This window comes from Somniosus microcephalus, chromosome 25 (assembly GCF_052327205.1).
Source record: "Somniosus microcephalus isolate GS21.2 chromosome 25, FLI_Smic_1.0, whole genome shotgun sequence".
Taxonomy (NCBI): domain Eukaryota; kingdom Metazoa; phylum Chordata; class Chondrichthyes; order Squaliformes; family Somniosidae; genus Somniosus; species Somniosus microcephalus.
This window is the reverse complement of record NC_141011.1, coordinates 44,783,599-44,799,674: the sequence shown is the minus strand read 5'-3', so window position 1 is coordinate 44,799,674 and position 16,076 is coordinate 44,783,599. Positions and strand designations below refer to the sequence as shown.

Genomic DNA, 16,076 nt, shown 5'->3' with positions numbered 1-16,076 from the left:
GGGTATGTGTGAGAATAGCCGGTGGTAATCCCCTCGATTTATGACTGATACAGCTGATCCAGTGTCCAACTCCATTTTCACTTGGACTCCAGCTATTTTTAGCATGACCCAGATAGTTTGTAGGTCAGCTTCCTTACTCACATGGTGGATACTCAGACTACCCAGCTCCTGGCCGTTTGGATCTGAGTCTGGATTCTGTTCGTCTGAACTCTTCTCAGCCCCCTTGTATACCTTGTTGTACTTTTCTTGTGATGGCTTCCTTTGGTTGTTGGTCTTCTTCCCTGACCGGCATACCTTAGCGATGTGACCCAGTTTGCCACATTTCCTACATTCTTGGTTCTTAAACCAGCATTGATTCTGGTCGTGTGTTGTCTTCCCACAACGATAGCATTTTGTTGTACTCGAGGTAATTTGGTCCACCCCGAGCGCCGCCGCCTTTAGTTGCATTTCCGCCGTTCCTTTCGCTGCGGCTTCGTGTGATGCGGCTATAAGGACAGCCCTGTCAAGTGTAAGGTCGTTCTCTTCGAGTAGGCGCTTTTGCGTCCCTTCCTTGGACAATCCGCCTACGAACTTGTCTCGCAGTGCCTCTGTCAGATTCCCTCCGAACTGGCAGTATTTCGCTAGCCTACGCAGTTCGACCAAGTATTCTGCGTTGTTTTCGTCTTTCCGTTGCGTTCTTGCATAGAATTTGAATCGTTCAGCCAACATCAACGGTGTGGGGTTCAAGTGGTCCTTCAGAACAACCACAATCTCTTCGAAAGACTGATCCGCCGGTTTAGCTGGTGCTAGTAAATCCTTCAAGAGCCCGTATGTCTTTGCGCCCATCGAGTTTAACAATGTCATCGCCTTGTCGTCTTCCTCTATTTTGTTGGCTTCACAATAGATCTCGATGCGTTCCACGTACGTGGCCCAGTCTTCTATCTCAGAATTAAAATCATTAACATTCCCTCGCTTAGGCATCTTTCTTCCCTTGGGAGCAGCACCAGTATTTCTTTAAGTATTCTTATTTATTTGTTTATTTCTAAGATGGCGGTTTTCCTGCGAATATGGCGGTTTCCCGCTCTTCCTTTCTCTCCCCGCCCCCTTCAATGGCGGTTTCCCGCTTTCTTCCTGGTGGAAGGGGTACGCTTTCCCCCACAGCGGACAGGTTCAGCCGCTGGGCTGGCTCTCGCACAGCTCCCCTTACTCGGCTCTGTCTTTTCCTCCCGCCCGCACGGCTTTACCGGCGCTGGGTACACCCCGTTAACGGAGGACAGTTCAGCCGCTGGACTGGCTCTCGCGCAGTCTCTCTCTCCGTACCCGGCTCTGTCGCTCTCTCTCCCGCACGTTCGGTTCTACCGGCCCTGGGTGCCCCGTTGGTGAAGAGCAGTTCAGCCGCTGGACTGGCTCTCGCACAGTCTCTCTCCCCTTGCTCGGCTCTGTCTCTCCCTCTCCCGCACGTTCGGTTCTACCAGCTCTGGTTACCCCGTTGGTGGAGGACAGCTCAGCCGCTGGACTGGCTCTCGCGCAGTCTCTCTCCCCTTGCTCGGCTCTGTCTCTCTCTCCCACCCGCACGGTTCCTGTTCACCTCCCAGCCCTCTCGCAGACCGGTGTTTCCCTCCCCGGCTGCGGCTGGGTTTCTCTTCCCGCGCCTACTCCCAGTCTCAGCGCTTCGTGGCTGCGGTCGCTGCCCGGCTTTTCCCGCCGATCGAGGTCTGACTGTCTCACGACGCCGTTGGACCCGACTTTCTGACCGGCTCCGTTCCCCCTCGACCATGGTCGAGTGCACAGCCCGTATCCTCCGGGTATTCTCTACACTTTCCCCTACTCACAGTCTCCGCGGCCGCCTTGTTTCCTGCTGATCGGCTCACTCCGCACCGTGGTAGAAGGGTAGTCAGTGCCTGTTGCTGATGGAAGCTTTTGTTGCTAAAGTCTTCCTCCTTCCTCCTGCTGCAGCCTCGTGTTTTCTTTCAGCAGCACGACGAGGGCGGTTGCCTCTCTTCGACGCTCTTCATTGCTTTGGTAGTCTTGCCGCAGGGTACGATCGGACTCGTCGCCACTGTAAAGTCTGTGGGTTGTGCAGTTAATAAATACACAGACTTCAGAAGTAACAAACAAACAGGTCTTTACTATTCGAGGGTCCGGGCGAATCTGCCCCAGCAATCCTGCCACAACACTTATATACTGGTGTGGTCACTATCGGTATTACAGTATACAGAAGCCAAACAAATAGTGCCACACCTAAAGTAGTTCTCTTAAAGGTGAACGGTTACATTCAATAGTTCCCTTAAAGGTAGACGGGTACATACACTACAATGTTGGCCTGAGAGAGAACACTGACGTTGGTGCGCCTATCCTGCCAATGGATTTGCAGGATCTTGCGGAGGCAGTGTTGGTGGTACCTCTCCAGTGCTTTGAGGTGCCTGCTGTACATGGTCCATGTCTCTGAGGCATACAGCAGGGTGGGTATCACTGCTGCTCTGTAGACCATGAGCTTGGTGCTGGGTTTGAGGTCCTGGTCTTCAAACACTCTCTTCCTCAGGCGACTGAAGGCTGCACTGGCACACTGAAGGCAGTGTTGGACTTCATCATCGATGTCTGCCCTTGTTGACAGTAAGCTCCCGAGGTTGTCCAAGGCCTCATCATGGATTTTGTTAATCGGGGAGCAGTACTGTGTGGCAGGGGCAGAGTGGTAGAGGACCTTTGTCTTACAGATGTTTAGTGTAAGGCCCAAGCTCTCGTACGCTTCGGTGAAGGTGTTGATGATGGTTTGGAGTTTGGCCTCAGAGTGTGCGCAGACGCAAGCGTCGTCTGCATACTGTAATTCGATGACAGAGGATGGGACGACCTTGAATCTGGATTGGAGGTGACAGAGGTTGAACAGTTTCCCGTTTGTTCTGTAGATTAGCTCCACTCCAGCGGGGAGCTTGCCAACGTTTCCAACATTACAACAGTGACTACACTTCAGAAGTACTTCATTAGTTGTAAAGTGCTTTACGACATCCTGAGGTTGTGATAGGTGCTATATAAATGCAAGTTCTTTCTTTCCTTCTGAAAACTACATTTAGGTGGTCAGACAGTCAAAGGCTTCCAAATACCATGGAAGTTTGCTGGGAAAGTTCATCTGCAGCCTCCTTCGGAGCTGTAGGACATTGAGACTTATCCGGACAGCTATCGGAGAAGCTGCTGGATTGGATGGCATGAATGGCTCTGCACTCAACAGACGTTAACATATTAAACCACCTTTGGTCCCACAGGAACAAGTTACAGAGGCATATTAATGGCTGTGAATGGCCTACAGTCTATCATACATATGCACTGCACCTTGAGAAATCAGCTAACTCTCGCTAATTTTAGCCTTTAGCAAGTAGGTCTCCAGTAAATAATCTACTTTAGACAAAAATGCTTAATTTCTGTTACAGTCCCTGAGGTTGTTCTGTACATTGCAGTGATACCTGCCCCAGACACTCTGCACTGCTAGACCACATAATAAAAAGAAAATTACATTTATATCGCACCTTACCCACAGCTTCAGGATATCCCAAAGAGCTTTGAAACCAATGAATTACTTTTGAAGTACATTAACTTTGGTTGTGTAGACAAATGTAGCAATTAATTTGTGCGCAGCAAGATCCTACAAACCGCAATAAGACAACTGAGTATTTAATCTGGGTTTTTTTTTCTGTATTGGTTAAGGGAAGAATGTTGTCCAGGATACTAGGGGAACCCTGCTCTTCTTTCAATAGTGCCATGGGATCTTTTACATCCAACTGAACTCGTTCAACATCCCATTTGAAAGATGGCACCTCCAACAATGCAGCACTCCCCTCGGTACATAAGAACATAAGAAATAAGAGCAGGAGTAGGGCATACGGTCCCTCGAGCCTGCTCCGCCATTCAATAAGATTATGGCTGATCATCGACCTCAACTCCACTTTCCCGCCCAATCTCCATATCGCTTGATTCCCCTAGAGTCCAAAAATCTATCTATCTCAGCCTTGAATATACACAAAGTCTCAGCATCTACAGCCCTCTGGGGCAGAGAATTCCAAAGATTCACAACCTTCTGAGTGAAGAAATTCCTCCTCATCTTAAAGTCTCAGTCTTAAATGGCCTACCCCTTATCCTGAGACTATGCCCCCTAGTTCTAGACACTCCAGCCAGTGGAAACAACCTCTCAGCATCTACCCTGTCAATCCCCTTCAAAATCTTGTATGTTTCAATGAGATCACCTCTCATTCTTCTAAACTCCAGAGAGTATAGGCCCATTCTACACAATCTCTCATCATAGGACAGCCCTCTCATCCCAGGAATAAGTCTAGTGAACCTTTGTTGCACCGCGTCCAAGGCAAGTATATCCTTCCTTAGATAAGGAGACCAAAACTGGTGTGGTCTCACCAAGGCACTGTACAATTGTAGCAGGACTTCCTTACTCTAATACTCCAACCCCCTTGCAATAAAGGCCAACATGCCATTTGCCTTCCTTATTGCTTGCTGTACCTGCATGCTAGCTTTCTGTGTTTCTTGCACGAGGACACCCAAATCTCTCTGAACACCAACATTTGAGAGTTTCTCACCATTTAAAAAAATATTCTGTTTTTCTATTCTTCCTACCAAAACATACACAATCTCTCATCATAGGACAGCCCTATAGTTGGTACTGCCCTGAAGAGTCAAGCTTAGATTTTGTGCTCAAGTCTCTGGAGTGGGACTTCAACCCACGACCTTGTGACTTAGAGTTTCAATTGTCTCCCTGCATAAAGTTGGCCTTTGCGAATGAAAGCAATTGAGCATTGGTGCGACAGCTGCAAACACGCTGTGGTTTTCCCTTTAGAGAGCAGCTAGTAAAGATAAGGTTTTTGCATGACTCGGTTTGCTCTGGTCTCCAAAATAATGACACTGCCCTCAGTATTCACTTCAGATTTTCATAGCTTCATCAAAACATCTCCCATAACAGGTGAAATTCACCTCTGGGACCTGGGATCACATCCAGGCCACACTGACTGAAATCTGCTCTGTTAGCTGGCTGTAAAGGTATTAGATGAAATGAGTTCCGGAGTCTCGATCCAGTTCCTAATTAGATACGGGCCACAGCACAAACTTTTCAAAACAGCGCAAAAGAAAAAAAAGACCTGCATTGATATAGCGCCTTTCACCACCTCAGGACTTCCCAAAGTGCTTTACAACCAATGAAGTACTTCAAAAGTGTAGTCACTGTTGAAATGTAGGTAGAAAGTACACATACATCTAACAAGAAACACAAATATACCAATAGCCAAGCAATTAGGGCACAGACTTGACTAAGTGCACAACTGAATCTCTCAAGTTTCTTCTCATAGCCAAATGTTTGTCATCGTGCTTCCTGTCAATTACAGCCTATTCTATTTATGTCCAGAATGGATCTTAGTCATTTTGTTAATGGTTTTATCAGCTCACCGCTGTGATACTGGACAGGCAACAAAGCAAACAGACATGGTGTCGCTGTGGCTCAGCGGGTAGCACTTCTTTCCTCTGCTGTCAGAAGGTCATGGGTTCAAGTCCCACTCACAGAGACTTGAGTACAAAAATCTAGGCTGACACTCCAGTGCAGTACTGAGGGAGTACTGCACTGTCGGAGATGCCATCTTTCACATGAGACATTAAACCAAGGCCCCCGTCTGCTCTCTCAGGTGGACGTAAAAGATCCCATGGCATTTTTTTGAAGAGCAGGGGAGTTAGCCCCGGTATCCTGGCCAATATTTATCCCTCAATCAACATCACACAAACAGATTATCTGGTCATTATCTCATTGCTGTTTGTGGGAGTTTGCTGAGTGCAAATTGGCTGCCGCGTTTCCTACATTACAACAGTGACTACACTTCAAAAGCTCTTTATTGGCTGTAAAGCGCTTTGGGATGTCTTAAGGCCATGAAAGGCCCTATATAAATGCAAGTCTTTCTTTCTTTACTAGTTCCCACTCTAGTATCAGCAGAATAGCAACATAGACAAGAAAATAGAGACAGGCACAACCCCAGGATTGCCCACTCCCATACAATGTGAGAAGGAAGAACAAAGAATCTTCTTTGAAACTTATAAAATCCTAACAGGACTAGACAGACTAGATGCAGGAAGGATGTTCCCAATGGTCGGGGAGTCCAGAACCAGGGGTCACAGTCTAAGGATAAGGGGTAAGCCATTTAGGACAGAAATGAGGAGGAATTTCTTCACCCAGAGAGTGGTGAACCTGTGGAATTCTCTACCACAGAAGGCAGTAGAGGCCAATACATTAAATACATTCAAGAAGGAGTTGGATATATTTCTTAAGGCTAAAGGGATCAAGGGGTATGGGGAGAAAGCAGGGACCGGGTACTGAATTTGGATGACCAGCCATGATCGCATTGAATGGCGGAGCAGGCTCGAGGGGCCGAATGGCCTACTCCTGCTCCTATCTTCTATGTTTCTATGTTTCTTTCCTCATTACTAGTGCCACTCCTGGCTGATGTAGTGAGGCTATCCTAGATGGCAGTAATTAGGCATAAAACATAGCATCATACATCACAGAAGGAGGCCATTCGGCCAATCGTGCTTGTGCCAGCTTCTGAAAGAACTACCAATAGATCAACTCCCCAGCTCTTTTCCCATAGCCCTGCAAATGTTTCCTTTTTAAGTATATATCCAATTTACTCTTGAATCTGCAGTAATATTCTATTAGAGGGGAGAAAGTCTGAGGATGTTTATCCTCTTGAAACTAAAATGCCCTACTGGAGTATTTCTGGAGCATCTGAAGCCAACCAAGCTGCAAAGGTAAGTCTACCTGAAGCTGCATGACTTGAATACTGTGGTATACAGTATAAAGCAAGATGCCAATTAGTCAGTCCATTCAGGGATCAAGCGTGGTCCTGAAATAGAGACAATTTGTAAATGACCAAGAGTGATCAAAGTCCCAGTAATGTCCTTGGCTTTGGCAATGGAATGTCAGGATGGCTGAGTTCAAGAGCTAGTCCAAAAAATGTGGAGAGTCTGATGTCTCCAGAAGAGCTTCTCCAACATCATGTAAAAGGTGGGACAAATGCAAACTCAGGTAGCTTCCACCGTGAGAGAATTTGTGGGTTGTGCCAGAGAAATGGGTGATGGGAAAAGCTAGAAAGAATCCATGACTATGCACATCTTGATATCTGCCATGCTCTTCAATGGAGCAATGATGATTTTGTATCTTCTAGCGTGTTGGAGCCTTGAGTATATGGGAGATTATATAGAGGCTGAAGACAGTGTTTCTTCCATTGCACACTTTTAAGGTCAAAAGAATCTGTGTCACTGTGGCTCAATGGGTAGCACATCTTGCCTCTGAGTCAGAAGGTTGTGGGTTCTAAGTCCCACTCCACTTGAGCACATAAAGCTAGGCTGACGCTCCAGTGCAGTGCTGAGGGAGTGCTGCACTGTCGGAGGTGCCGTCTTTTGGATGAGATGTTAAACCGAGGCCCCGTCTGCTCTCTCAGGTGGATGTGAAAGTTCCCGTGGCACTATTTCGAAGAAGAGCAGGGGAGTTATCCCCGATGTCCTGACCAATATTTATCCCTCAATCTCCATAGCAAAAAACAGATTATCTGGTCATTATCACCTTTGCTGTCTGTGGGAGCTTTCTGTGTGCAAATTGGCTGCCACGTTTCCCACATTACAACAGTGACTACACAGCAAAAGTACTTCATTGGCTGTAAAGCGCTTTGAGATGTCCGGTGGTTGTGAAAGGCGCTATATAAATGTAAGTCTTTCTTTCTTTCTTTATAACACACACTTGTGAAGTCCCATGATGGAATAGACTTTCAAACGTTCTTATTTTTCTCTGAATTTTTTTTTCTCATTAGGGTCAATGTTCGACTCTAGGATAATAACTTGTTCAAACCATGAAGAGTTTAACATATGGATGGCCCATTTGCCAAGAAGAGTTAAGAAGGCCTCCCTCTACCGTCCACATAAACAGCACAAGCTATCTGTACTGGTAAGCAATGTACTATTTATTTAGACTTCACAGCATCAATCACCAACATAAAGCAGACTCGCAAGCTTTAAGATTTAGTGTTCCCTGATGTGGAGTTGAATCAGATAGTTTTGGAGAGTCCTGGGTTCAATCACTGGTCTGCATTAAGTCAACTAATGTCAGTCAAGGCATTACTAGGGATGCTGCAATTGGCCTCAGTGAATGCTAGGGAAGGGGGCATCAACCAGGGTTCCTGCTCCTGACCACTATCCAATGGATCTTGCTGGAGACTGACATGTATCTGGATGTCAGGTGAGTCCAGGACTGGGCTCTGCTTTGCTGCTCTATTTGTTGGAATAGCCTGCCAACACCCAGTTTCAATGCTCACACATGATGATCAGTCTTTCAGGCAAGGTCGAAGAAGGCAGTTAGCGGTCACTGAAACGTACTTCAGCAAGAGTCAGCACCTTCAGGAAAGGAGACGAGAAAAAATTGGGGATAAAAAAAGATATTCAAAAAACTCAATAGAAATAGATGAGGGAGAAATCATTGCCATTTAAAATTAATTCTAATTCAAAAATGATTGTTTAATTTATAACTCGATATGAGAGGATTGAGAAAGGAAAAAAGAAAGATAAGCATGTAAGGAGCTAGTGACCAAGACATGCGTGACTGACATCAAAGTCTCCCTATTTGAGAGGTCACAGTTACAAACCCATATCTTACCATTGAAGGGTATAAAGTGTTGGAGTACCCGTGAATTGCATCAGTCTATGCAACTCCCACTTTGAAAGATTTTTTTAGGAACAGAATAATACAGAGAATGTAAAGATAAATGGGACTGTTATGGATTAATACATATTACATGAGCAGTATTTCTGGAGGTCTGCTAACTCTTTTACCACCTTCATAGTGTCTTGGAAGGGAGCGTTAAATGGAACTCATCCTTCTGGTCTCTTTGCAATTTGTCCAATTCCCTTGAATTCTCTATAGAAATATGTTAAGAAACTGGGTTTTCCTTTTGGAACACTGTAAGTGCATCCAGAACACTGAATCCTTATAAAACCAGGGGAAAAGGGTACAGGGGAGAGTTACTAGAATGGTTCCAGGGATGAAGAATACAGTTACGAAGATAGACTGGAGAAGCTGGGGTTGTTCTCCTTGTGGGCAGAGAAGGCTAAGAGGAGATTTGATAGAGGTGTTTAAAATCATGAAGGTTTAGATAGAGTAAATAAAGAGAAACTGTTTCCAATGGCTGAAGGGTCGCTAACCAGAGGGCACAGATGTAAGATGATTGGCAAAAGAACCAGAGGCGAGAGGAGGGAAAACTATTTTACACGAGTGGTTAGGATTTGGAATGCACTGCCTGATAGGGTGGTGGATACAGATTCAATAGCAGCCTTCAAAAGGGAATTGGATAAATACTTGAAGGAGAAAAAATTGCAGGGACATGGGGAAAGAGCGGGGGAGTGTGACTAACTGGATTGCTCTTCGAAAGAGCCGGCGCAGACTCGAAGGGCCGAATGGCCTCCTTCTGTGTTGTACTATTCTATGACTCTATGATTCTAAGATGGCTTCATTTTATTTAATCTTGTTTGTCTATTGGTTCTGATTATAAGATTCCTTGTGATGAGATCTGGAAGAGGCAAGAGCTGGAGAAATACCTGCTACAGAACCCTATTAAAGGCTGGGAAGGGACCCCTATCCAACACCTGGGAGGCATCATTTACTTGTCCATGGTGCAAATCAACTTCGCTCACAGTCAGGTCTGCCGCATATTCTTGTTTTAAGTTAATAATTATACCTTGGTTATTCGTCAAGAATATCTCAACAAACAGGAAGTATATAGGACCTCAGGACATCCCAAAGTTCTCATCACTAATTAATCATTTTTGAAATGCTGCATTGTTGTTTTGTAGGCAAACACAATGAAGGACTCCAGCATTTTCCCAACGACAGATGTTAGGCTAACTGGCCTATATATTCCTGCTTTCTGTCTTCCTCCTTTCTTAAATAGGGGTGTTACATTTGCGGTTTTCCAATCTGCTGGGACCTCTCCAGAGTCCGGGGAATTTTGGTATATTGCAACCAATGCATCCACTATCTCTGCAGCCACTTCTTTTAAGACCATGGGATGCAGGCCATCAGGTCCAGGGGACTTGTCATCTTTTAGTCCCATTATTTTACCAAGTACTATTTCTTTAGTGATAGTGATTGTCTTTAGATTCCCCCTCCTTGTGGCCCCTTGATTATCCATTATTGGGATGTTGTTAGAGTCTTCTACCGTGAAGACAGATACAAAATATTTGTTCAGAGTCTCTGCCATTTCCCCGTTCCCCATTATTAATTCCCCAGTCTCATCCTCTAAGGGACCAACGTTTACTTTAGCTACCCTCTTCCTTTTTATATACCTGTAGAAGCTCTTACTATCTTGCCAGTTTACTCTCATAATTCATCTTCTCTCTCTTTATTATTTTTTTAGTCATCCTTTGCTGGTGGTATGTAGCATTTATTGAAGCATTCAATCACCCTGACCACCCGACTGAGGTGGACCTGACATGAGCACGCATGCTTCAGTCCTCCGGCTCCTTCTCCTTGTTGTGCTTCTCCTTGCTGAGGCAGCTGCACAGCCAGTAATGCTGAGAATGAGGTGCTGCAGTATCAATGAGCCTCCCCTTTAAGTACTGGGAAAAGCCTGTGGCAATGATGAGTTGTGATTAGACTGCACCCGATATTGGTCCACCCTTTAAGTGTAACGCCAATGAGCTAGGCCTTTAAGACTTGAATTAGCGCTCCAATCATTTCTTCGAGCAGCGAGAATGAATTTTGCGTGCAGTCTCGCTTATGTGCTTACATTGAGGAGCAGGAGCATACTTTTGGAGTAATTTTGCGTAACCGCCCGGTAGGCTTTTGAATGAAAAAAACACACGTGTGCGGAAATTTGAATGGGGCGCGCAGCCCATCAAAGGGGCCGCAAACCCCCCAAAAATTAGAGGGAACATTGCTCCACATTCATCTCATTTGCTGCTGGTGGGACCTTGCTATGTGCAAAATGGCTGCTTCTTTTGCCTTTATAACAAAAGTTACTGCACTTCAAAAGTAACATTGATTCTAAATCATTTTCGGAAATCCTGAGGCATGATAAAGCAGTATATAAATGCAAGTTATTTTTTCTCTTCTATTTTAATTGACAGCCATGAATATTTTAGTTAATGTGTGTCTGCATGAGTGATATTCAATATAAACTAATAAAATTATTTTTTTAATGACTTATGTTAGACAGTGTCAGCTGTGGCTCAGTGGGTAGTACTCTTGCCTCGGAGTCAGAAGGTTGTGGGTTCAAGTCCCACTCCAGGGACTTGAGCACATAAAGCTAGGCTGACACTCCAGTGCAGTGCTGAGGGAGTGCTGCACTGTCAGAGGCGCCGTCTCTTGGATGAGACGTTAAACCGAGGCCCCGTCTGCTCTCTCAGGTGGGTGTAAAATATCCCATAGCACTATTTTGAAGACGAGCAGGGGAGTTATTCCTGGTGTCCTAGCCAATATTTATCCCTCAACCAACATAACAAAAACAGATTATCTGGTCATTGTCACATTGCTGTTTGTGGGAGCTTGCTGTGCGCAAATTGGCTGCCGCATTTCCCACATTACAACAGTGACTACACTTCAAAAGTACTTCATTGGCTGTAAAGCACTTTGGGACGTCCTGAGGTGGTGAAAGGCGCTATAGAAATGCAAGTCTTGCGTTCTAAGTCTCCAATGAGGAGGTGCTGGCTGCTCCATCTCACATTTGCAGATCTTCCACTGAAATCGTGCCGGTGGCAAAGAAACTCGATGACAGTATTGGGCAGAACGGGACTCTTCATTGACTCAGTTATCAGTGATAGGGATGATTCAAGATTTCCGTGCTATGGGGAAAGTTCCCAGGCCTGCGAGAGATTTGGATGCACTGCTATTTATGTGCATGCATTGTGTAGTGTATGTACCCGTCTACCTTTAAGGGAACTATTGAATGTAACCGTTCACCTTTAAGAGAACTACTTTAGGTGTGGCACTATTTGTTTGGCTTCTGTATACTGTAATACCGATAGTGACCACACCAGTATATAAGTGTTGTGGCAGGATTGCTGGGGCAGATTCGCCCTGACCTTCGAATAGTAAAGACCTGTTTGTTTGTTACTTCTGAAGTCTGTGTATTTATTAACTGCACAACCCACAGACTTTACAGTGGCGACGAGTCCGATCGTACCCTGCGGCAAGACTACCAAAGCAACGAAGAGCGTCGAAGAGAGGCAACCGCCCTCGTCGTGCTGCTGAAAGAAAACACGAGGCTGCAGCAGGAGGAAGGAGGAAGACTTTAGCAACAAGAGCTTCCATCAACAACAGGCACTGACTACCCTTCTACCACGGTGCGGAGTGAGCCGATCAGCAGGAAACAAGGCGGCCGCGGAGACTGTGAGTAGGGGAAGGTGTAGAGAATATCCGGAGGATAAGGGCTGTGCACTCGACCACGGTCGAGGGGGGAACGGAGCCGGTCAGAAAGTCGGGTCCAACGGCGTCGTGAGACAGTCGGACCTCGATCGGCGGGAAAAGCCGGGCAGCGACCGCAGCCACGAAGCGCTGAGACTGGGAGTAGGCGCGGGAAGAGAAACCCAGCCGCAGCCGGGGGAGGGAAACACCGGTCTGCGAGAGGGCTGGGAGGCGAACAGGAACCGTGCGGGTGGGAGAGAGAGACAGAGCCGAGCAAGGGGAGAGAGACTGCGCGAGAGCCAGTCCAGCGGCTGAGCTGTCCTCCACCAACGGGGTAACCAGAGCCGGTAGAACCGAACGTGCGGGAGAGGGAGAGACAGAGCCGAGCAAGGGGAGAGAGACTGTGCGAGAGCCAGTCCAGCGGCTGAACTGTTCTTCACCAACGGGGCACCCAGGGCCGGTAGAACCGAACGTGCGGGAGAGAGAGCGACAGAGCCGGGTACGGAGAGAGAGGCTGCGCGAGAGCCAGTCCAGCGGCTGAACTGTCCTCCGTTAACGGGGTGTACCCAGCGCCGGTAGAGCCGTGCGGGCAGGAGGAAAAGACAGAGCCGAGTAAGGGGAGCTGTGCGAGAGCCAGCCCAGCGGCTGAGCCTGTCCGCTGTGGGGAAAGCATACCCCTTCCACCAGGAAGAAACGCGGGAAGCCGCCATTAGGCGGAGGAGACGACAGAAGCGGGAAACCGCCATTGAAGGGGGCGGGGAGAGAAAGGAAGAGCGGGAAACCGCCATTTTCACGGGAAAACCGCCATCTTAACTGACATACCGCCAGTGAAGTGGGCGGGGAGAGAAGGAAAGAGCGGGAAACCGCCATTTTCGCGGGAAAACCGCCATCTTAAAAATAAACAAATAAATAAGAATACTTAAAGAAATACTGGTGCTGCTCCCAAGGGAAGAAAGATGCCTAAGAGAGGGAATATTAACGATTTTAATTCTGAAATAGAAGACTGGGCCACGTACGTGGAACGCATAGAGATCTATTGCGAAGCCAACAAAATAGAGGAAGACGACAAGGCGATAACATTGCTAAACTCGATGGGGGCAAAAACATACGGGCTCTTGAAGCATCTAATAGCACCAGATAAACCAGCGGATCAGACCTTTGAAGAGATTGTGGCTGTGCTGAAGGACCACTTGAACCCCACACCGTTGATGCTGGCTGAACGATTCAAATTCTACGCAAGAATGCAGAGGAAAGACGAAAGCAATGCGGAGTACTTGGTCGAGCTGCGTAGGCTAGCGAAATACTGCCAGTTCGGAGGGAATCTGACAGAAGCGCTGCGGGACAAGTTCGTATGCGGATTGTCCAAAGAAGGGACGCAGAAGCGACTACTGGAAGAGAACGACCTCACACTGGACAGGGCTGTCCTTATAGCTGCATTGCACGAAGCCGCAGCGAAAGGAACGGCGGAAATGCAACTAAAGGCGGCGGCACTCGGGGTGGACCAAATTACTTCAAGCACAACAAAATGCTACCGTTGTGGGAAGACAACGCATGACCAGAATCAATGCTGGTTTAAGAACCAAGAATGTAGGAAATGTGGCAAACTGGGTCACATCGCGAAGGTATGCCGGTCTGGGAAAAAGACCAACAATCAAAGGAAGCCACCACAAGAAAAGTACAACAAGGTACACAAGGTGGCTGAGAAGAGTTCAGACGAACAGAATTCAGACTCAGACCCAAACAACCAGGAGCTGGGTAGTCTGAGAATCCACAATGTGGGCAAAGAAACGGATCTACAGACCATCTGGGTCATACTAAAAATAGCTGGAGTCCAAGTAAGAATGGAGCTGGACACTGGATCAGCTCTATCAGTCATCAACCGAAGGGACTACCACCGGCTATTCTCTCACATACCTTTAAGAAATACCAAGTTCGTATTACAGACATACACGGGGCATAACGTATACCCCGTGGGGAAAATAAGAGTCAAGGTGAGAGATAGGGGTAAAGGACACCCAAGAATGAACTTGTACATATTACCTGAGGGAGGACCACCACTTCTAGGACGGGAGTGGATTAAGAAAATAGACATGGAATGGCATTACCTAAAAGCCATAATGAGGGAGGACTCGGTGCAAGCTATTAGCTCAGATTCTGAAATGGATGATGATAAGACCAATTCGAATATGGAAGACAAGGCTAAAAGGGACTTGCCGACGATGGGGAAGAAAACGAAGACATGCAGAAGGACTTATGGTACCAAGAAGAATAAAGCGGCAGAGCAGAACTCCAGGTTGACAGAGAATTCTGAGCCGGTTCAAGCAAAGGATTCATCCACGACGGAAGAACACCGAGCTCGGACGCAAACTTATGTCAAAGTACGACAACAATTAGAACAGTTGCGTGACCGTCTCGTACAAGAGATGAAAAATATGGAAAGGTTCTGGGACACCGAATGGGAGAACCTGGAAAGACAACAGAGACAGCTAGCTCAAGCAGAGAGCGACCATAGAGCCATTGTGGCCAAATACCAATCACATTCCCCTGATGCTGTTCAGGAACTAGAATATTTACAGAACGAACCAAAGGAAGAGGAATCTTCAGGAAGCCAGGATTTTATTCCAGTTCTTCTCTACGACTCCTTACAAGCAGAGTGTGAGAAGTTGAAAGAACAGTATGAACAGGCCCAGGCTACAATTCTGGAGGGGGTTAGCTCGGCAACCTCCGAAAAGCTAGTTTCAGTAGAAGCATATGAACAACTAAAGGTTGAACATGAGCAAGAAGTCCAAAGGCTGCAGGAAATTCTTGATGAGCTCAAGGCCAAGACAGACTCATCGGTAGAAGTTCCATCCATAGATGAGAAATTAGAGGTGAAAAACATGGCAGAGCATGAAAGACAGGATGTCCAAGAACTCATAAAAACATTGAAGGACACCCAAGACAAATATGAGGCGGCAATGACCGAGGTTCAACAACTTGAAGAACAGATTCAACTGGGAATCCTTTCAGTGGAAGAAAAGGAAACTGTAAGAAACTCAGAGACTGTAAGAATGGTCCCTGAACATGAACTAGAGAGCATCAGGGCGCAACTTTTCCGAGCGCTGAAAGCCAAAGTTCAAGAGGAACAGAAGGTGGAAGTATTGGAGGAAAAGGTGGATGAAATGGAGAAGACTCTGATCCACCGTGTTCCCAGGGAAGAGTTAACGGTCAGCCAACTCCTTCATATGCTGAAGGACAAGACTCTGCAAGGGGAACAATCTGAACACGAGCTTCAATCTTCAGGGGGAACGAGTTCGGAGCTCTCAAAAGTCATGAAGATAGCTGAGGTGGCAACACAAATTTTACAAGGATGCCAAAAGTACGTTGAATCACGTCAAGGTGAACAGAAGAATGTGGAAACCGTTACTTCAGTAGAAGGATTAAATAGCCTGATAACGCAATTCCCGATGGAAGGGAAGGTATTGAACTCACAAATGAGGTCCGTCGTGAAGGAATGGCAGATAACCCAGGAAGAGCGGGATGAATATGAATGCATGAAGAAGTCTTTTCAAGAAAGATGTCTAGGGAAGGAACCACCGTTAGCTAACGTCCAGACGGGTGAGGAGGAAGAAGAAGGCTCTCTCGCTGGCCTAACTCAGGACGAACCCGAATATTACCATGACCTGTTGAGCGA

The 16,076-nt window shown here is 46.7% G+C and overlaps 1 protein-coding gene across 1 annotated transcript in view; it reads left to right on the top strand.

The window, feature by feature from the left end:
- LOC147100757 (putative pleckstrin homology domain-containing family N member 1) overlaps positions 1 to 16,076 on the top strand; it is a 60,034-nt gene that overhangs the window by 28,346 nt on the left and 15,612 nt on the right. The window contains exons 7-8 of the mRNA XM_085967299.1: positions 7,821 to 7,954; positions 9,553 to 9,699. Of these exons, the coding sequence (XP_085823425.1) occupies positions 7,821 to 7,954; positions 9,553 to 9,699 (281 nt within the window). The remainder of the gene's footprint in view (positions 1 to 7,820; positions 7,955 to 9,552; positions 9,700 to 16,076) is intronic.